The sequence below is a fragment of the Lynx canadensis genome, chromosome A3 (genome assembly GCF_007474595.2).
Source record: "Lynx canadensis isolate LIC74 chromosome A3, mLynCan4.pri.v2, whole genome shotgun sequence".
NCBI classification, from domain to species: domain Eukaryota; kingdom Metazoa; phylum Chordata; class Mammalia; order Carnivora; family Felidae; genus Lynx; species Lynx canadensis.
The window spans coordinates 3295026-3317467 of NC_044305.1; the positions used below are offsets into that span (position 1 = coordinate 3295026).

A 22442-nucleotide genomic window follows, 5' to 3' on the forward strand; every position below is an offset into this window, starting at 1 on the left:
AACCTTTAGTAAAAAGGGAGATCGAAATGCACAACAAATTATTTTAATACAAGAAAACCCGTATGAAAGCAATGTATGCTAAGTGCAAAGGAAAATGAGCAGGTGAACCCCACCTGGGGAGGGGGGCGCAGAGAAAGGTATGGAAGGAAGGTGGCATTGAACCCGGGCCAGCGGGCCTCCGGGTGTCTTGAGTCGACCTCACCAGCTGCCCAACGGCAGCGCCCTCGGTGTGACTAATTCTGTTTAAACGACCACTCTTCCGGGCCCTCTCTTCTCACCTTATCCGGCCGGCGGCTCTGTCCGGATCTGTAGCGTTAAATATTCCCAATTGAATTCCAGGCCCGGCGCCATCGACTTCACTGACGACAAAGCTCCTGGGGTGAAAGGCCGGGGGGTCGTTGACGTCGGTCACCTGCACGCTCACAGTGGCGCTCGCCGCTGCCTTCCTGGGCTCCCGGAGCCGGCCCCCCTCACAGGAGAAGAGGGTCTCCTCGTTCTCCACCGTGATGACAAGGCGCCACACGGGGTGAGTTTCATAATCCAAGGGCTGCAAGTCCCAGAGAGAGGATCCCATTAGCACCTGCTGCTGCTTCTCTGGCCGGAGAAAGTTCCATGCCCACTATCACGCACACCCCGAGCGTGTGGCTTTTGCGCTTCATTTATTATTTACACTGCCTCTGGTAGTGATCAAAAGACAGTTGCCAGCTCATTTTCAAGTCATTTATGGAGTTCTTTTTTTTTTTTCCTCCCCCTCTCCTGGTTGAAAAGAGCCACCATCCATCAGAGGGGAATGAAAAATGCAACAAAAACCATAACCTAATGAAACATTAATGTGGCGACTCTGCTATAAAAAGGGGGGGGGGAGCTTAAGGAAATACAGATACTAATGATCGCTGTTACTCAGGGCACTCACTGCCTTAAAAGGATTGAAAAGCCATGAGTATTTGAAATATTCAATCCCAGGCGTCTGAGATAGAGTCCCCCAGAGCCCTGCTATTCACAGCGTGGGAGGGTCCCAGGCGCATCACCTGGGAGCTTGTGCCTCCTATAGATAGAAGCTCAGCCCCCCCCGCCAAGACCTACCGACTCAGGGCTGTCTGTGAACCTGACCCCCAGGCTGACTCACCTGCCCGGACCCAGAGGCCCTGGTCACTCCAGGCTCTAGGTGAGAGTAAGACTAAAAGCAACAGAGTCAGACTGCCTCAGTCGGAACCCCTACTCCAGCTGTGAGACTTTGTGAAACAACCCGACCTCTCTGGGCTTTGGTTTCCTCATCAGCCAAATGAGAAGATAATATATTTTCCTGCAGGGCCAGCTCCTCATTAGACACAGCAGCAAAGTGCCAGGGGCCCACGATACTTTCAGGGGTCCGTGCAAATGTTCTAATGTCTTTTCAACTCAGAAGAAAAAAAAAAAAAAAACAGACTCCCAGGATTAGAGAAAATGTTTTAAATATTTTTAGCATATCAGAAAAAAAAAAAAAAAACGTTTTAGGGCCCATATAGATCTATTAAATTTTGTCTCAGACAATAAGAAAATTAAATGTTGAAGTGCTTAACACCGTCTCAAAAAACTAACTTGTAGTATTGATAATATTTTGGTGAGAGGAGCCACGAAGTCCAAAGGGCCGAGGGTCCACGGCAGCAGGGGGTCATGACACAGCCTGGCGTCCTCACTTGGACACACGACATGCCACACCTCATGTGCTCGGCACACGGCAGGCATCTCGCTATTGGGACTCCCGCGGCCACTGGTAGGTGCACATCCCCTGATGGCTTTACCTTGATAACATTTAAAATCCCTTCATTGGTCTCGGGGTCAGTCAGAATGTCAAAACGTCCTTCTTCGTCACCTTGCGATATGTTAAACTTTACCCTCCAGGCTGAGGTAAATGGTAAGTCAGCATCTTGGACCAGGAGACGCAACACGCCCCAGCTGGCGCGGCCTTCAGAAATCTGAATCTTATACTGGGAGCGGCCATCGTCATTTCCGTGTCACGGAGACAAAAGCAAGAAAAAGAAAGCAAGGAAAGAAATGCACAACAACGACATGGATATTAAAGATTCTTAGGAAAATAGTGCATTGAGTTTGATTAAACATGGGTATTTATTTCTCTTGCTATTGAACTTAATCTCAAGTGATTTGAAACTCTGCCTGACCCAGCACACCCAGGTCCTTCCTCTGTCCCTTTCCCCCGTGACTTGTGTCTATAGCTGGATGGCTTTTTTTTTTAATTTTTTTATTTATTTATTTTTGAGAGAGAGAGAGAGAGAGAGAGACAGAGTGCTGGTGGGGAGGGGCACAGAGAGAGGGAGACACAGAATCCGAAGCAGGCTCCAGGCTCCAAGTCAGCACGGAGCCCGAAGCAGGGCTCGAACCCACCAACGGTGAGATCGTGATCTGAGCCAAAGTCGGACGCTCAACCAACTGAACCACCCAGACGCCCTGACAGCTGAATGACTTTGAAAGTACTCTTAAATCCAACTCAATGCACTATTTTTCTAAGAATATTTAAAATAGTAATACACATCCTAGTTTGTGCTGCTAAAAAAAAAAAAAAAAATCCTAGCTCTTCTCCTAAGATGAAACTCTTACGGTTACTTAGATTAAGGCAATCATTTTTCTAACACATGTAGATCTCGAACTTGTTAGTCAATACTCAGGTGACAAGATAATTTCTCTTTGACAAGTATATCGAAACTGGGTGCATTTTCCCCACCCTTACTTCAGAGCAGAGCTTTTTACTAAACCAGAGAAAGATTTTGAAATAAGGTTGAAACATAGTAAGTATTTTTTTTCAGTTATTCTATACTGTTTGCTGAGGTGTTTTCATCTGAAAACATTTCAGCTTTGGTCTATTCTATTTCCTTTCAAAGATTTTATTTTTAAGTAATCTCTACACCCAACATGGGGCTTGAACATACAACCTCAAGATCAAGAGTCTTATGTTCTACTGACTGAGCAGGCCGGGCTCCTCTAGTCTAGACAATTAAAAAAAAAATTTTTTTAATAATACTTTCTCAAATAATTGTTTGTAGCATTTATTTATTCAACAAAGGTTATGATGTGCCAGATTCTATCTTAGGTGCTGTGAACGGGATTGGCAAAACTCCATCCCCAGGGAGCTGATGATTAAGAGTGTGTGTGTGTGTGTGTGTGTGTGGGTGTGGGTGTGTTGGGTTGGGGGGTGGGAGGGAGGGGTGCTGGGTTGGGGATCTCGCTAGGTCTTCCAGAAAGTTCTCACTGAGAGGGGTCAGGAGAAAGAAGTAAAATGGATATTTTTCTCAGAAAAATTTATATAGAAGAGCACAAAATACAAAATAGGGGACAGCTCCTGAGTGTTTTTAGCAATCTTGCAGATCTCAAATGGCGTGGCATTTCCAAATGGTCTGGAACAGTGGGTTCCAGTGCTTTCTTCAAGCATGGGGATGTGTAGCATGTGAAATCCCATGTCAGTCTATAAATCAGATGAGCTGAGAAAGGCAAAGCCAGAACCCACCTGCTCATCTTCCCTATTCTAGAGCTCTGGATGTTGGTTAAACACTCAGGTATAGATTCTCACGAACTTGCCCCCACTGCCCGGGGAATATTGGGCAATGTCTGCAGACATGTTTGGGTGTCACAATTGGGAGGTCCATTGGCATCTAGTGGGTAGAGGTCAGAGATGCTACTAAGCATTGGGCAGTGCACTGGGCGGACTCCCCTGACCCTACAACAACGAATTTGCCATCCCACATCAACAGTGTGGAATTGAGAAATCTCGTGGACAGTGAGCACGGATTCTCTATCTTCTCTGTGCCTCAGTGTCCTCATCTGTCAAATGGGAATCGCGTGCTAGTCCCAGCAATTGAAAATGAAAGCATGCCTGTAAAAGTTCTGAGCACAGGATCTAGCCCAAAATAGTAAAAAAAAATAAAAAATAAAAAATAAAAGAAAGCTCCCCAGTCTATTATTGAGGGATTCTGTATCAGCATGGCTGGCGTCTTCTTTCTAGTTTAAGTTATTTTGGAGAATGACATGTATCTTTGGGGGTATGGCCAATCCCCTCAGCAACACTGAGCCTAGCACTTGAGGCTGTTTCTGTACGGACTGGGCATTCGGGGCAAGCCTGGGTGCCTTACGTTCTCCTGGGTAAACGTGGGCATGTGGTTGTTGCCTTCTTCCACGTTGATGTGAACCGTGGCCGTGGATGACAGTGGTGGTTCTCCAAAATCCCTCGCACTGACTAGCAGTGTAAACTGAGGAGCCGTCTGTGTGGGGAGGAAATGAACAGTCAAGCCCTTCAAATGCAGCAAAGGGAAGTATTAAAAAAACAATCCACTATAGGGGCGTTTGGGTGGCTCAGTCGGTGAAGCATCCGACTTTGGCTCAGGTCATGATCTCACGGTTCGTGAGTTCAAGCCCCACGTCGAGGTCTGTGCTGACCACTTGGAGCCTGGAGCCTGCTTCCAATTCTGTGTCTCCCTCTCTCTTTGCCCTTCCCCTGCTCACGCTCTGTCTCTCTCTGTCTCTCAAAAATAGATAAATGTAAAAAAAAAATTAGAAAAAAAAATAATCCATTCTAACGATCTCAATAGCAAGCCTAGCCACAGAGGGTTTTCTGCTGCAAACATAAATCCTAAGTCTGGGGCTCAGAGATAGAGAACACATTTCATTTTTTTAAAATAATAAAATCCACATAACCTCATAATCTAAGCATCCTGAGAGTTGTATTTCTCCACTGATACGGTCGATATGGAAGCCGCTTTCTTTCAGTATTGGCGTTTGAGAAATAAGGAAATAAAGGACTTCAGAATTTGGAGTATTTTCTTGATCCAAATCAACTGTTAACATCCGGAAAATAGGTTGACCTGGAAAGAATTGTTTTAACGGTTACTATTGACCAAAGGCAGCCTATCGACCCAGTAGAATGATGATCCTTTTGCTAAATGGCATTGAAGCATACACCAGAATGGATTAAATATTTATAAAGTCAAACTACAGACATACTATAAAAAATAAAGAGGAATATTTAAATAGTCATAAGAACTTTCTCATCACGGTTGCAAGCGCAGGAGACAGGAAGGCCTGAACTGACAGATCAGACAGATTTTTAAATGTGTGGCAAAAACAAAAAAAAACTGCAGACAAAACTTAAAAAGAAATGATAAGCCAGGAAAACATATATAGGGCAGACATAAACATTCTTCATATAGAATAAGAAGGTTAAAATCAAGGAGAAAAACGACAGGCACGCCAACAGGAAGTAGACAAAAGGGAGGAACACGTGGACAGGAAACCTATCGACACAAGCAAGCACTCAGTAATCAAAGACGGACAGCAGCCAGGCCCCCTGGGATGTGCTGGGAGGTGACTGGAGCAGGATACGGTTCTCTGCATTTATGCCAAGTAAACGACGCTTGAATGGGATGCGGATTTAGCTCAAAAACATTCACGGAAGCATATTTTGTGAAAATAACATGAAGTGGGGACAAAACATACATGTCTAACAATAGGAGGTTAGCTACCGTAAAAACACATCCATGAAATAAAGTATTACACAATAGGATGCTGTAGGAGAACACGGTTTACAAACAGCAGAATTGCACTTTTAGAAGAGAAAATTCATAAATCTACCCACGTAAAAAAAATACACCCGTACATTTGTAAATATTTAATATACAGCCATTTACATTTTGCACTATGATAAAGATGAAAAATGTATGTATATATACATATATGCATTTGTGCTTATATATAAAAATCCGGGAATACATACACATAGGTAAATATAACATACAGTGTGTTTACATGCACACACATATAAAATGCAAAGAAAAATACTGAAGAGAATATAAACAAAAACATTAATGATACTTATCTCTAATTAGAAGTATTAAATATGCTTTCTATTTCAGTCTTAATTTCTTGGAATTTTCTGAGTTCTCTAAAGACTATTTTGTGCAGTAAATCATGCTCTTCTGTTATTAAAATAGATGCACACTCCAGTATGAGTGGTTTGGAGTTAAAGACTCACAGAATCTGTAGCTCAGAAACTTTGGATGGCATCTCATTGCCATTTTACAGGCGAGAAAATACAGAGACTATCCGGGAGCCCGCCATTCAGCTCGGCATTCTCCCTCGTTGCATTTGGCTTATTTTATTTTATTTTTAATTTTTTTAACGTTTATTTATTTTTGAGACAGAGAGAGACAGAGCATGAACAGGGGAGGGTCAGAGAGAGAGGGAGACACAGAATCCGAAGCAGGCTCCAGGCTCCGAGCTGTCAGCACAGAGCCCGACGCGAGGCTCGAACTCACGGACCACGAGATTGTGACCTGAGCCGAAGTCGGCCGCTCAACCGACTGAGCCACCTAGGCGCCCCTGGCTTATTTTAGACTGGTCTTTACCTATCGGCTTTTCCGACAGACACGATTTCCATATCATTTTATTGCCAATACAAAATGAGGCTTCTAAACCTGCAAGCATTTCGCTGGAATCCAGGGCCTGCAACCTTCAAGATGTGAACAGTAAACCGTCTCCCTGAGGATCAAGCACCCCCTCAGAATCAAAGCAGGAAAAACCTTTACGGAGCAGAGCAGAGAGGACGCCCCACTGCACACACCTGCGGCGTGGTTCTCCTTCACGCTGATGTTCAATTCCTTCTGAGGGAACTGGGGTGCGTGATCGTTCACATCACCGATCCTAATGTTGAAAATCAGGGAACTGTCCATGACTCTTCCTGACAGGCGATCCAGAACATCAAAGTAAACCTAGAAAGCAGAGAACTGTATTAACCTGGCAGGATCATTTTCTGGATGCCGCTGCTCAAATCACTGTTCGCGTGCTCGTATGTTTTGCCTCCATTCCTGAACTTGCCGGGAAGTTTCTGAGGGTAGGGATCACGTCGCTGTCCTTCGCCATGTGACCCCAGGGACCGAGCACAGGGCTGGCACAAAGATTGTGGGACAAACCCAGGCACTGACTGGAAAAGTACACCATGAGTTACAATTAGGTTCTAATCTCAGTCTCTCTACCCGGGTAGTCGTGGCCAGATTGCATAGAAGCCTCGGCCGTGTCAGCACGGTCATGAAAAATACATACGCTAACCAGTATTGCTGAAATGTCGCCGAGAGCAGACGCTTAAAAGTTTTGGGGAAAAGGAGCGTTGCGGTGAAAGTAATTGGCACCGCTGTTGACCTGCGGTGGGTTCTCAAAAGGCTACTGCTGTTACTTTCGTGGTTGAATAAGGAGGGTGCATCACCCCAAACAGGCAGCAGGAAGTCTTTGCTTTCAAAAGGTCTCGGATTGATACTTTAGGCTTCTCTCCCTTCGGTTTCTTAAGAACCTTGGAAATTAAACTCAAACAGAAAGAAGGAAATGATAAAGATATATCGATAAAGTTCAAAATAGCAAAACAGAGCCAAGAGAACCAAAAGCTGGTTTGCCTCCCCATGTAAATTTTGGCCCAGCTTGTTGATATGTATGAAAAGTTCTGCTAGTCTTTTGATCAGTCTTGTGCAGAGTTTACAGATACATTTGGAAAGAATTATCCCCTTAATACTCCATCTTTCAACCCATAAACTCAGTCTATCTTTTCATTCAGTTAGACCTCCCTTGATTTCCTTCATCAGTGTTTTATAGTTTTGAGGAAACATATACTGCACAGATTTTAGATGAATACCCAAGCACTTCGTCTGTTTTGGTGATATTATAAATGATATGGTTTTTAAAATATTGATTTCCAACTATTCATCGCCAGGATACAGAAATATAATTGATTTTTATATATTAACTTTATTTCCTGGGACCTTGCTAAAATCGAATTTCAAAGGTTAAAAACAGGCAAAGTTTTGAACAGACCCGTTTTCTCCAGAGAAGACGTACAGGTGGCAAAGAATTCTTCATTCCTTTGGTGGTTTCTTACAAAACTAAACATCCTCTTACTGTGCAAACCAGCAATCATGTTCCTTGGCATTTATGCAAAAGAGTTGAAAATTTATGACCACCCCAAAACCTGCACACAGATGTCTATAGCAGCTTAATCATAGTCCTCAAACATCGAAGCAACCAAGATGGCCTTCACTAGGTGATTGGATAAACAGAGACTGTGGTCCCTGCAGACAATGGAATATTACTCAGCACTAAAAAAGCATGGAGTATGGAGGAATCTTCGGTGGCCGTTGCTAAGTGAGAGGAGCCAATCTGAACAGGCTCTCCACTGTGTAATCCCAACTATACGACGTTCTGGAAAAGGCAGAGTATGGAGATCGCAAAAGGATCAGAGGTTGCCGAGGGCTCAGGAAGGAGGGATGGATGGATATGGGGAGCACTGGGGAATTTTAGGGCAGTGAAAATACTCCGTACGAAAATACTGTAACGGTGGATACGTGTCACTACACATTTGTCCGAACCCACAGAAGGTGCAACACCGAAAGTGAGGCCTAACGTGAACTAGAGGCTTCGTTGATAACAACGTATCATATTGGCTCATCCCCTGTCGTAAACTCAGCACCCATGCACCATGTTAATAAGAGAGGAAGCTGGGTGGGGTGGGGAGGGCATGAAGGGCAGACAGGCGCTCTGTACTTCCCACTCCACTTTTCTGTAAACCTGAAACCGCTCTAAATAAAAAAGGTCTACTAATTTTAAAAAGCCCCTACGTATAAAATAAAAAGGGGGCAACCATATATATTATGTATTTATATGTTTCTAAATATGGAACGCTTCACAAATATGCGTGCATTCCTCCACCCTCACACAGGGGCCACGCTAACCTTCCCTGCGTCGTTCCAATTTTAGCCTGTGTGCTGCGAAAGTGAGCACCATATATAGATAGATATAGATATAGGTATAGATACAGATACAGATAGATATAAAAATACATATAACATATACCTATCATAAATGTATATATTTTAAACTAAGTCTAATGAGACTTGCTGCTGCATCTCTGTTGCTCTAGGATAAACAGTGATTTGATCTGTTGAAAGCTGATCGGTTGTGGGGGAAGAATCAGCGGTGAGAGAGAAGTTCAGAGTCCCAGGAAAAGGAGTGGGAAGGGCGACATTGACCAGAGGACCTCTCAAAGTGGACGACTGTCTGCTATGGGAATATTGGTTTCTCAAGGGTTGGCCGGTTGTAGGTGCGGAGCCCGGCTCGGGGACGCTGAGCAAGCATGGGGTTTATTCTTGAAGAAGCAGCTTCAGGGAGGCCTGGGGCTGAGCTCTTACACAGATCACCTCCTTTCTACCTCAGAGAAGCCCTAGAGGGAGGCATCCCCAGCGCTCCACTCTGCAACGCCGAGAGGTTCTGCGGCTGTCCACTCTCGGCTCGGCCCAGGTTCATTCCAAGAAGGTGTAGACTAGACTACACCACCAGCCAGGTCTTCACCACTCCCTTGCATGGCTCCCCCAGGGCCCAGAGCAGGCAGCTTCACCAGACAGGGGTCTCAGCACTTTGACAGCATCGGGCAATGATCTCTCCACCCCTTTCCCGGAGCCCACGAGGTCTCCGAGGCACGTACCTCCCTGGGCGTCTTTTCTGCAGACACGTTGCTTCCTCATCGGCATCCACCATGGTGGCCCCGCCAGGGGTCCTGGGCGTGGGCTCTCCTGCTTAGCTGTCTCCTCTCCCCTACAAGACTACTGAACCAGTCCGCCCCGGGGAATCCAACATACATTTTTAAATTTTTGAGCAAGCAAATTGGCTTTCTCACACACCATTTCCACATGCTCTTCCATAATTTGTGACTGTGCTGGCTGTCGAATCATGCGGACTTCTGGCTCCGAAACGGCGCCACCTGTAACCCTTCCACTTAAAACTAAGAACCGCGTGTTTGTTTTATGTTTATTATTTTATGTTCCATGTATCATCCTAAAAGCGACTTCTGAGACAGTGAGTTCTGCAAGATGCCCGAGAGACAAAATAACTGTTTATTCTTTGACAAGATGCTAAGAGTTTCTGGCGCCTCAGAGCTGCAATGGAGAGAGGAAGCGTCATGGATATTTTTTGCACTTGGGAAGGGTTTTCAGCCTTTTGTTATGGCCTTAAGATTTAGATCTTGGATGACACACCATAGAGCAGTGACATGACGGAGGGGTACATGGCTGTTTAAATGGCACGTGCAAGATGCGTACTCTAGTCACTGGTGAGCACGCGGAAATACCTTAAACGCCGAACACACAAGACAAAGTCACTTACGTGCAGGGGCTCTAAGTAGGCAAAGATGGGTGCGTGGAGATCAAGACCGACAAATGACTATTTCAAGGAAATAAAAGAATGATTTTCTTGAGTGTATCTGTAGCCTATGGGATTGCGCATATTTTGATATAAACGGATGAGATTCCTATATAGAAAAAATCTGGTTTTCCCCCCTTTCCAGCTGTGTCTTAAATCTTCCAGCAATTCTCAGCCGCAGTTACCGCCCTCTTGTAGGTTTACAGAATTAACAAGAAGATAGCCCCTCAACCTCCCCTCAGCTCCCAGTCACAGGTTTCTAAACGCTCTGGCTGGTTCCAGTGACCCCTCGCTGCCCCCCAAGAACACAGCAGCGCTGCCGGGAATGGGGCTTTGCCACCTCCTCGGGCTGACTGCGTGCCTAACACACCCCAGCTTTAGGGACAGCCAAGACCCAGAAGTAGGTGGTGGACCTGGAAGGCCCGGCTTGTGTGGTGTTTCGGTGACACTAGCTTGTCCCACTCTTTGTGGCTGGGAACCCTTCTCATTGGCCTGTCTTGTGGCTCCCTAACGAGTAGGTTAACCCCTGCGTGCCAGTCTCCTACATCCGCTGCACAACTTACCCCAAACCGGGCGCCTTACGACAAAATGTGTTCTCTCGCCCTTCTGGAGACCAGAACCACACCCGGGGGCAGCAGGCATAGCTCCCTCCATGGGAGGCTCTTAGGGAAATTCTGTTCCGGGTCTCTCCCCCAGCTTCGGGTGGCTGCCGCCAATCCCGGTGTCCTCGGCCTACAGGTGCATCACCCCAGGCTCTGTCTCCTGCTTCTCCCCTGTGTCCTTCTTGGTGTCCAAATTCCCCTCCCCTTATAAGGAGGCCAGTCACTGGATCAGGACACGCCCTGATCCAGTATGGCCTCGTCTTAACTTGATGACATCTGCAAAGACCCTATATCCAAATAAGGTCATATTCACAGGTACCACGGGGAGGACACGAACCCCTCTCTTTGGAAGACACAGCTCAACCCACAACACCCTCGAAGCAGAGACTACATGCCACTGTGCTCATTCATTCATCCAACATAGTTAAATGAAAACCTACCAAGTGCAGAGCCCGACTCCTGACCCGGGGGGTAGTGGCACTGGAAAGGACACTCCCTCCTCTTAGAATGTGCCTCCAGTGGGGAGAATGGCCACCCACAGAGAACCAAACACGTGTCAGGTATGCGCTTCAGGTGATGAAAAGTATCAAGGAGGCCGTGAACCAAGGGTGTGAGACAGGGAGCCACGGGGTGGGGGCACGCCTCCAAATCCCCACCCTGAGTCTTCCCTCATGCAAGTTCACAGTCAAATGAGGGGCCAGCTAGCAGGCGATCGCAGAACTCAGTGTGAAAGGACGGCTGTGATAGTGCATTGGGGGATCGGGCGGAGCGCGGGCTGGGTCTCCATCTGGCCGGGCAGGTCCAAGCACAGGGCCCAGAGATCCTGACAGAACAGGACCCAGGGGGACACTGCTCAGGTCCCCACGTCTTCCCCCTTTGCTCGAGTTGTTCCCTGGGACCTCCCTGTGACGTGCCAAACTATTCCATCTGGGCCTCACGTGTCAGGACACACTCTTACGGATTTGGCTTCGGCATCATCTGCTGCCGGCACGAAGTCCCACGTTAAACCTTGTGAAACCCAACCCTCGATAGGTCAGTAAAGACGTTAAGGGCAAACAACAGCAACCAAATCGCAACAGCAAGACCAAGAACACAGCACTAAATGTTTTGTTTCCTCCCTGCACGGAGTCGCGCCCACTATTTGTGGGAGCCGCCCCACCGCCCGCCCCCACCGGGCTCAGAGGGTAGAAGCCATGGACCAAGCTTCCCTCTCCTGGGAGCTTCTTGGAGACACAGAGTCTATGCTCCACGCTGACTTGCGGAAACAAAATCTGCATTTTCCCAAGATCCCTCGGTGACCTGTTTGCTCATTCCAGATTTAACGGTGCTGCCCCACGGTCCCCCTATGACCACTCTATATTGGTTCTTTTTAACAGACAATGCACGTTCCCTAGATGTGCAAGGGTTTCTATGAATAGTGAAGACCCGGAAAGTCTTCTGTGCAGGACTTTTGGAGTTTGGGGAGAATTTCTGCCTGTTTAAAAATTAGAGACTCAGCGCCTATCAATGAGTTAAGGGCATATATTCTATTATGTATATAAATGGTTTGAGATCATTGGAGACAAGGTATTTAAATTACGTCTTTCGATGTTCTTTCCCACCCTGAAGGAGCTAATGTGCAGACAAGCTCAGTGTCCAGCAGAAGTCACAACACAACAAAGGCGAAAATGTCCTACTATCCCCGCGAGGTGAGGCTGGTAAAGTAACACACACCATGTGGTTTGGGCATTTTACTTTACAATTTCCTTTCCTGGCTTAGAGCCTGGATTTCAGATTCATAGTAGACCATGGTGTTGGGGTTATGAGATCATAAGAAACACGCGGGCTCACGATGAGAAACTGTCACCAGGTATACAACTGTTCATCCATCAGTCGTTAGATAACTGTGGACTCTGCCTGGAGCTCCTGCCCACATATTTCAACGGTGACTCATCAAAAATCAGATTAGCCCATTTTGTAAACATCCTATAGCCCTATCTCCAAGTGCTTTCGGATATCCTGATCGTGCTGGGAATCCAGTCATTGGAAGGAAGATCCGTAGCAGCTCCCATGAATACTCTGAGTCCAGAACTTTCAAAGAACATTCCAAAGTCAGCCTCTCTGCCCACGCATACTTTTAAAGCTCACCGTGGTGTATAATACACGGTCTCCCAGGACGTGACGTGTGGACAGCTTCACTAATGCCTAGCTGATACAATATTCCCACAGCAGCTTCACAATAAACCCAAGCTTAAAATATATCAAGTTTTAGGTACCATGAAAGATGGCGTTGTCTCTCGATCCACGGGGCGGTGAACGTACACTTGTCCGTTCTTGTGATCTTCTATGGAGAACAGCCCAATCTCTGGATATTCATCCACACCGGGACCACGGATCAGATACATTAATGACGCGTTCTGAGACATATCATTGAACAGCTGAAAAGGCCAAAAAAAAAAAAAGTGGGGGGGGGGGAGAAAAGAAAATGAGAATAAATCACAAGGCGCATTGAATATCAAGGCTAAGATGCCAGGCGCGTTGGGGCCCAGAAGCCTCGGGTCCAGCCTGTCCCACGCTAGGGGCCCAAGCGGGTGCATCGCAGCCTGGGTTCTGAGGCAAGCACCTGACTGAACAACACACATGTCCCTCCCCAGGGAAAGAACCCTAGAACGGTACCCCCTTCACAGGGCACGGGCCCCCAATCTTTCAGGATTTACACGCCCTGCCCCAGGGAGGGGGCTGTGCCTCACTGTTGAACCAGAAAGGCAACTTGCAGAACAATATACGTATGGCAAGCCCATTTGTCAATACAGACTCACATTAGTGAGGCTATGGAGAAGAATCTGGAAGCATACGTAACGATGTGTTCACATTGGTGATCCCTTCAGGGAGAGAGGAGAAATACTCACAAACCTAACATTCGAAAGGCCATAGAGTGAGCCAGGTCACTATATGCCTCACTTGCCCTGGCCTATTTAATCTTGAAAACAACCCCATAATGGAGGTGCCATCATGGCCTGTACTGGGCAGACAGGGAGCAGCGAGTATATCTAACTAGGGATACGGTACCTCGGGAATAGGAGCCCACTGTGTTCCCCTGACTCTTATGACGATACAGTTTTAACCACTGAGCCCTGAAAACTTTCTGTATGTTTTTTTTTATATATATAGCATCTGCTATCTTTATGAACACTGCAAAAAGTACAAATTGTTTTCATTTGTTTCTCGAGAAACCATAGGATGTCAGAGCTGTAGGGACTCAGTGACTCAGTGCATAATGCACAGGTGCATCAGGTCAGGACTGTCACGAGAGGGAATGACACGGGCCAGGCGGAAACGTTCCGGCATTGCGACACCGTCAGGTGACCGCTTTGGCGCGTGGGCTGGCGCTAGGCCTCAGAGTGAGGGAGGCAGCAGGGAGCGGTGGGGACTGGGGGTAACACGAGCCCCACCTCGTTGTTGCTCCGTGTGGTCAGATTTTCCAATTTTCAAAACACCTCTAAAATTACACAATTTCTAATACAATCTTCCTATTTTTTCCCATTTTTTTTTATTATGGTAAAATACACATAACATACAATTCACAGTCTTAATCACCTCGGAGTGTGCACGCCGGCGGTACTAAGCGCTCCCGGTTGGGAGGCCGCCACCACCACCTGTGTCCACAGTGCTTTTCATGTGACCAGACTGACACCCTGTCCCCATTAGACAGCCAGTCTCTATGAACCTCCTCCCGCCAGCCCTGGCTGCCACCTTTTCACTTTCTATTTATTTATTTTCTAATCTCCCTTTTGTCCCCACTTCCCACCTCCCGTAACCACAATCCCCTTATTTTTAAAGAATACTTTTTTTTTTTTTTTTTTTTTTTTTACCAAAGACTTTGCCTGGGCCGAATACAGCAGGCCTGTGGGGTGGAATTAACCAGCCCGCTGCCAGATGTGACCGACGTTCTCAGCACCCACTCACGTGAAGGGACTCGCCCGAGGTCGCCCCGTTAGGTAGAGGCACTGTGGGTTCTAGAACCCAGTCCGGTGTTCCTCCCATCACTGACCTGGCCCCCCTAGCACACAGCCTTTCAAGACTTAACCTGCCTGCCAATCAGAGAGGATGGTGGGGGCCTTCCTTACCTCACCAACAAGTTTGGGAAAGGGGCCTGGATCTTCCTCCTCCAGTTCCAAGGTGGTAATAACCCATCTCCTCTTGGATCGCCGTAGGGGCCGGTGGCTCTCTCCCTGAAATTACAATGACGGCAATAAGGAGGTGATGGCGAGGTGGCAGGCACTACATTTGCATTATCTCCCTTGTCCTCACAACAGCCTCCGTCCGATGCTTAGGAGTTAAAAGTGCCTGTTCTGCTCACAGCTGCAGAGTCGTTCCTAGACGGCGGGGCACGGGCCACCCAATGATTGTACATGGATCGTGAGATCGTCTTAAGGGCTATGCAGACGTAACATTGAAGACGGTTGCCTACTATGTGCCAACCCCTGTCCCACGGCAGACACGCAAACAGTCGCTGAATGAACGAGAAGGTTATTTCCCCCATTTGTCCTTCCATCTTTTGGAAATAGTTGAAGAACAAACTGAGGGTTGATGAGGGGCGCGGTGGGGGGAAATGGGTGATGGGCATTGAGGAGGGCACTTGTTGGGATGAGCTGGGTGTCGTATATAAGCCATGAATCGTGGGAATCTACCCCCGAAACCAAGAGCACACTGAACACGCTGTATGTTAGCCACCTTGACAATAAATTGTATATAACAAAAGGAAAGAGTTGATGAGAACATCTCCATTCGGTGCTGATAGTGTGGATAAAGCTCTGGGCTGGCACTTCGTCTATTACTCTCCCTTTTAACAAAGACAGGAAGAGAGAGAGACTCAGACTCAGGTATCAGGCTCAGAGACTTGTCAGGCAAAACACCACAGATGGAATTTAACCATCTATTTATTATAAGCGAAGCTGCTTTCTAGCCATATTAATTTTTTTGTCCACAAACATGTAAGCTTTTTAAAAAATTACAGTTGATCTTTGAACAATGTGGGGATTAGGGTGCTGCCCCCTGGGGCAGCCAAAAATCCACATGTAACTATTGACCACCCCCCCAAAACTTCACTACTAACAACCCTACCATTGACCAGAGAAGCCTTACCGATTACATGAACAGTCGATGAACACATATTTTGTATGTTTTGTGTATTATATGCTGTACATAGTAAAGACAATGTCATTAAGAAAATTATAAGAAAGAGAAAATACATTTACAGTACTGTCCTGTAAAAAAAATCTGCATGTAAATAGACCCATGCACTTTAAACCCATGTTGTTCAAAGGTCAACGGTATTCAATTAGAAAATGAGTTGATCACAAGACAGGAAGGAGATATTCATAAGGTGGCACAAGGTGATTGGGGGGTGTGGCTGCATCCCTGGACTGTCCAAAGCTCACATACCGGAGAATGTTAAGTTCAATATATTTTAATTGCATAAAGAAGAAAATAGCGTGGGTAAAGCTCTGGGCTGGCACTGGATGGCTGATTTCTGATGTTCAGATTGTTCCTATTCTAGCAGACATAAAAGCACCTTCTGCAATTCTCTGGCAATCCCTGAAGATTCCAAAAGGCCACATGTAGTTGCTAATTTATTTTCTGCAAACTGAATATCGACCGGGAACTAAAAACCTTAACATTGCAACGGAGTCCCTGAGTGAAGTGTGGTCTCACGTGGCTTAGGAAGAAAGTGACCTCCGAACCCCACCTTTGTTTGCTGAGCGAGATCATCATTTTCTTGTCGGAAGCTGTTGACGCTGTTGACCTTAAAAATAAAAATGGCATGAATTAGTAGGGGATACACTTATCAGGACCTGCCTGAAGTCACACTAGTCTTCTGGAATGAGAAAAGGAAGAAAAGGAACTTTATTTCATTTTGATAAGTATAATTTCTTTCTCTTGTCATCTCAGTTCAGAATTACCACGTTTCCTCTGCAACCGTAGGGGAACCATGCAAAAGGATTTGCACAGAGTATCACTGATACTGGGACGTCTAAAACTGTAACTCGGGAGATCACCCTGTCTATTCCAGACGAGCATAGATGTCTTGGTATGTCACACGTAAATACCAAACGTTAATTGGAGAGATCCAACTGGGCCTTTTCTCCTGTTCTTTTTTTCTCCCCCACCCTTTAATTTTAGACTCTATCTTATAATAATCAATAAGATAATGGAACTTGGTACTTTTTGTTTATATAATGATTTACAATTGAGAATTATTTATTTATAACTTACATCTCAACAAACTTCCCCCCCCCCACACACACACACACAAAATAAAAATAAAACCCACACACGTGCAGTGAGGTTGTTGAAATAAGACAGACCCTGTAGAGGATGTCGGGACCAACACTGAACGAGCATGTGTGTGTTGACATGTATGGCCCTAATCCACTCACTGTCACTACCATATACCGTGTCATTGCCTGAACAGAGACAATTTATTTGCTCATTCTTCTGGGGATGGTCATTTAGACTTTTTCGGTTGTTTGTTATTACCCAAAACAACAACAAGAAAAAACCAAAAATGCTGTGGTAGTAAACAGCCATGTGCATAGAGAAGTTTTCTCCAGAGTGGCAGTTTTGAAAGTGCGGTACACCGGGGTCCCTGACTCCCGAGGTGGGGGAGACGCTGGTCCCTGTCTCACGGAGTCAAAGAATGAATCTCGCGGACAAGAGAGAGTGAGCTAAGCGTTAGAGCTAATTGAGGGAAGGTACAAAGCTCTCAAGAGTGAGAGGGGTTCCGACTGGGGAGCCTCCGAGGACTTTGGTCACTGACCTTCTATTGGGACCTGATCTGACAGGTTGTGAGACTCCATGCATGGCACCTGGCCCAGGCAGGTCTGGCATATGTTTATCCTTTTTTTAATTCCAAACCTCGCTGCTTCTTCTGCCTCCCACTTGCAGCCCCGATCAGCCTCCCCGAGGGCCCCTGGTCTCTCCCTGCCTAGCGTCAACCCTTAACCTCCTCATCGCCATCAGAGCCCACAGGGCCACACACTTCCCTAATGACTCTAGGGTATCATTTGCCTGTTTCACTGTATGACGTTTGCACCAATGGGACAAATCACTGGGGCCTCGGCACCGAGGAAGCCAAGGGCACCAGCATCACCCACAGTATCTTCATCGGTACGTGTGTGCAGGAAGAAAAAGGAAGAAGGTAGAAGAAGCCTGTTGCATTTAAGAATGAATTGGTGAGGGGCGTCTGGGTGGCTCAGTCGGTTAAGTGTCCGACTACAGCTCAGGTCATGATCTTGCGGTCCGTGGATTTGAGCCCCATATCAGACTCTGTGCCGACAGCCTGGAGCCTGGAGCCTGCTTCAGATTCTGTGTCTCCCTCTCTCTCTCTCTGCCCTCCCCCCCCCCGCTGTGTTCTCTCTCTCTCTTTCTCTCTCTCTCAAAAACAAATAAACATTAAAAAGAAAAATTAAGAAAGTGTGTGTGTGATCGTTGGAGGTACCAGGTGAACGTGCCACTTTTTTATAAAAGAGCATTTTACTTGAAAGAATGACTGACAAACCGTGTTGTCCAGGATCGGGCCCTCGATGGACAGCTCTTTGGTAGTAAACAAGCCAGCCGATCACTTCAAGGAAAACAGTGGATGGTGTCATGTTGCCAATGATAAAACAAACATAAGCTTTCAAGCGAAAATTAGAATTTTGGAAAACTTCTGCTACAATGGGCTTGACAGCTTCCCGATACTTAGAAGAATTTTCTGATGATGCCAGTAGAGCTATTAATGAATGTGATTTTCTGATTTTGTAGAATGAAATATGTCAACATTTGGAAGATCTGCATAACTCAATGAGCCAAAAGGGTTTCCTAATGATTAATGCATGACCTCCAAAATCATACTCTTGCCAAAAGGCAAGAGAGACATGGTTTTAACGTAACGGAGCAGGGCAAGTTTATTAACACGTGTTCAGATTCCACATGAGAAGCAGTTGTTAAAAAATTCCACTTTGTCAAGTTTTGGTGTAGTATCAAAGAAGGATATCCACAATGATCCATTGAAGGCTATTCAAATATTCCTCCCTTTCCATATGCGTACCTGGGCGAGGCCAGAATTTCTTCATTCTTTTAACTAAACAACATTTACAATAGACTGCAGACTCAGAGAGGAGAATCTGGCCGTCTTCTTTTAGGACAAGAGATTTGCAAAAATATAAAACGGTGGGGCGCCTGGGTGGCTCAGTCGGTTCAGCGTCTGACTTCAGCTCAGGTTATGACCTCCCAGTTTGTGAGTTTGAGCCCCGCGTCGGGCTCTGTGCTGACAGTGTGGGGCCTGCTTGGGATTCTCTTCTTCCCTCTCTGCCCCTCCTCTACTCACACTGTCTCTGTCTCTCTCTCAAAATAAATAAATAAACTTTTTTTAAAAAGCATTGAAAAAAGATTTACATAATGCTTGTAGAATGCGGGGGGAGAAAACTTCTTAGAGGCTGCTGTCTCTGGCTGCAGTGGCCCCCTAATGCTGTGTGGCAGGCAGGCATTTGGCTGCAAGGGCCACGCACAAATCATATGACAGGCAGTGCTGGGCCTGGGGACGTGGAACCAGGACTGTTCAGGCTGGCCTGCACGAGTACCTGTGGCATCACTGGTGGGAAATGATCTGGGTATACAGAGGCTTTGTGTCTGCACGAGGCTACTAAAGAACTAAGAAGCCTGCATGGAAATAATTCCTTCCCGAAAATATTTATTTTTGTTAATGTTTATTTCTTTATTTTGAGAGAGAGAGAGAGAGAGAGAGAGAGAGAGAGAGAATATGAGCAGGGCAGGGGCAGAGAGAAAGGGAGAGAGACTTCCAAGCAGGCTCTGCATTGTCAGCACAGAGCCGGACATGGGCTCGATCCCACAAACCGTGAGATCATGACCCGAGCCAAAATCGAGAGTCGGACATTTAACTGACCGACCCCCGAGGCGCCCTGAATATATTCCATTTTTCGTTGCGAATTTGCATTCAAGGAGAATTTTTTTTAATAGAGGTATAATTGGCAAACAACACTGTATTAGCTGCAGGTGTACAACAGAATGATTTGATATTTGTACGGACTGCAAAATGATCACCACAATGAGTCTCGTTAACATCCGTCACCACACGTAGTTACGGAATTGTTTTCCTTGTTCTGAGAACTTGGAAGATTCACTCCCTTAACGACTTTCAGGTATGCGCTACAGTGTGGGGACTACCCGTGGTGCCATGCTGGACCCTTCTGTGGCTTGGAGCCTTCCCGTTTGGGGCACTTTGCCACGGCAGGCCTAGGAGATTGACACGCTTCCCAAGCACATCGTCTACACAGAAGCGCAGGTGATCTTTAAAAGTGCAGACTTCACCACGTCACTGGCTTCCCAGCGCTCTGTCCAGCCTGCTCTGTCCCTTTGAGCGCCCAGCTTCAGCCCTGCCACCCTGTCCCTCACCTTCTACAACCCACGGACTGTTCATCTTGAATGAAGGGTTTAGCAAATTAATCGGGCAGACCAGTGATGCTGACAGTTTTTGAAAGAAAACTCGGTGTAGAATTTCCCAGATTAAAAACCAGCAACCACGACATGACAGACTTTGCTCATGTCCAATTTCATTCTCTCAGTCCCTCCCTCCTCTGTGATCTGGGGAGCTGGCCACAGTCCAGGCCTGAACACTCCCGAGTCCTTGGGACCAGAAATTACCTAAGAGAAGGGGGCAGGACTCCCCTCCGAGGCTTGTCGCTGAGTCTGGAGCAAAGGTGAAAACCTGCCGGAGGCTCACAACGTCGTCCTCTGCTTTATGCCCCCCGGACAGCGAGGATGTGGGGGTTCACGAGAAAACCGTTGGAGACAGCAGTGCTCCAGCAGTGCGCGTACTGACTTTGCATTTGGAGATCAGAGAGGGGCAGTGGGTACCTGTTTTGGAGGTCAGGGATGGTTGTAAGCCAACCCGGGGGGCGGGGGGACAAGGGGAGGAACGGGAAGGAATTGGGTTACTAATGGCCAGTGGCCGATGACTGAGCACCCGATGGGCGGAATGGAGATTGCTACCCCCCCCCCCCCGGTTCCTAATGCAGCACATTCTTTTTGTCTGTCTCGATCCCCTGGAATCAGCAGAAAGCTGCTTCCAACAAACACTGGATTACTACCCACAGTCCAATCGCCGCTGCCCACCCTGACTCAACACGCCCCTGGACGCGAACTAACTTGCTTGGGCTCGGTCAGAAGAGGAAACCGCACCTCTGTTTTCTGATGAGACCGGTCAGGGGCAAGGGCAGGGGCAAGGGAAAGACGGAGACAGGGTTTGATGATTAAAACCGGCTATGAACGGGATTCAACAAAGTCTCCTGGAGGTAAAAGGAGTGCTGTTTGATTAAGAACATTCACAACTGGATGTGGCAACGAGGAACCAAGAAAATCCTCCAACTTCCGCGCCCCTGGTGCCAAACATAGTGCTCGCGTCAGAAGCCAGCTGCACTGGAGTGGGCGCCACACACGGGGTTTCCGTCCACCCCCCCACCCCCACCTTGTTCACTCGGCCCAGAGCAAGTATCCAGTAGATAGCAGCAGAGCGGGCGCTGGATGCGTGTTACCAACCATTTCCCCGTGGCTAGAAAACCAGAGGGACACAGACATGCGGGCACGCCAGCCAAGCCCGTCTCCTCATTCACTCTTGTGACCGCCAGGGCAGGGGAGAGCAACTATTAGCCCCGTTTGCAGGTAAAGAAGACGAGGCTTAAGAAGATCAAGTTAAAGCCATAAGGGCCAGGCCGCCCCCAGATCAGCTCCGTCCGAACCTCTAGGAGAGATTCCCAGGCCTCGGGAGTTCTGCAGCAACCTAAAAGAGTCCACCTCGAGCCAAGGTGAGGACCGAGGTCCTCAGGCAACCCGATCCAGACGCACAGCTGGCCCGCGGCCGGCTCCTAAGGGAAAACTCCGTGGCAGAGTCTCGGGGCTGTCCCTCTCTGTGGCGGAAAGCCACGGAGCAGGGGGTAACGACAAGCGTACCCAACGGTGAGTCTCCCAGGGTAAGTGCAAATCCAACAAGCCCCTGTGCTTTCTACCCTTGAGTCCACTGTTTGTATTTCCACTGGTGCTAGGGGGCAAGCGGTGGGGGGCAGGGGGGATTTCGCCCTCCCACCCTCCTCGTCTGCTCAGATTGTCCGCAACACACACAGCTGAGATTTTCTCAGCCTTATACGAGGCGTGAGTAGAAGTGCCCTTAGGAAGCTTGGGTCAACACAAATCTAAATAAAACTGCTGTGTACTATTGAAACCAGTTTTAAGATGAAGTCACACCTTAGCCCATCTCCACCACTGCCCCGAACAGGTTGTGACCTTAAGCCAACCCCTCCCTTGTACACATTCGGGAGCCCTGCTGCCAACGCCCCCCTACGGGTGCGCAGACCCCGGGCTCCCCCGACACCTGCCCTCCTCGCAGGGCTTGGCCAGAGAGCTCTCCTCGGCCCCTCTCCCAGCCTGTCACTGCAGCAGGGGCACGGCCAACTTGAGCCGTGCCTTCAGTCCCACTGCGCATGGATCCCCGCCCGGGTTCCCAGCACCTGCCCAGCTCACCTGCAGCAGCAGAAGCAGCAGCAGCACTGGAAGAAGTGGCAGCGAGGGGCGGGTCCCGGAGCCCAT

General features: G+C 47.4%; 1 protein-coding gene and 1 pseudogene across 1 annotated transcript in view; both read right to left on the reverse strand.

The window, feature by feature from the left end:
* CDH26 (cadherin 26) overlaps positions 1-22442 on the reverse strand; it is a 41089-nt gene extending 18647 nt beyond the window's left edge. The window contains exons 1-9 of the mRNA XM_030309091.1: positions 22364-22442; positions 16549-16643; positions 14927-15031; positions 13076-13237; positions 6605-6752; positions 4684-4850; positions 4122-4250; positions 1782-1967; positions 279-547 (exon numbers count right to left, since the gene is read on the reverse strand). Of these exons, the coding sequence (XP_030164951.1) occupies positions 279-547; positions 1782-1967; positions 4122-4250; positions 4684-4850; positions 6605-6752; positions 13076-13237; positions 14927-15031; positions 16549-16643; positions 22364-22442 (1340 nt within the window). The remainder of the gene's footprint in view (positions 1-278; positions 548-1781; positions 1968-4121; positions 4251-4683; positions 4851-6604; positions 6753-13075; positions 13238-14926; positions 15032-16548; positions 16644-22363) is intronic.
* Positions 8692-8805, reverse strand: LOC115511340 (annotated as a pseudogene).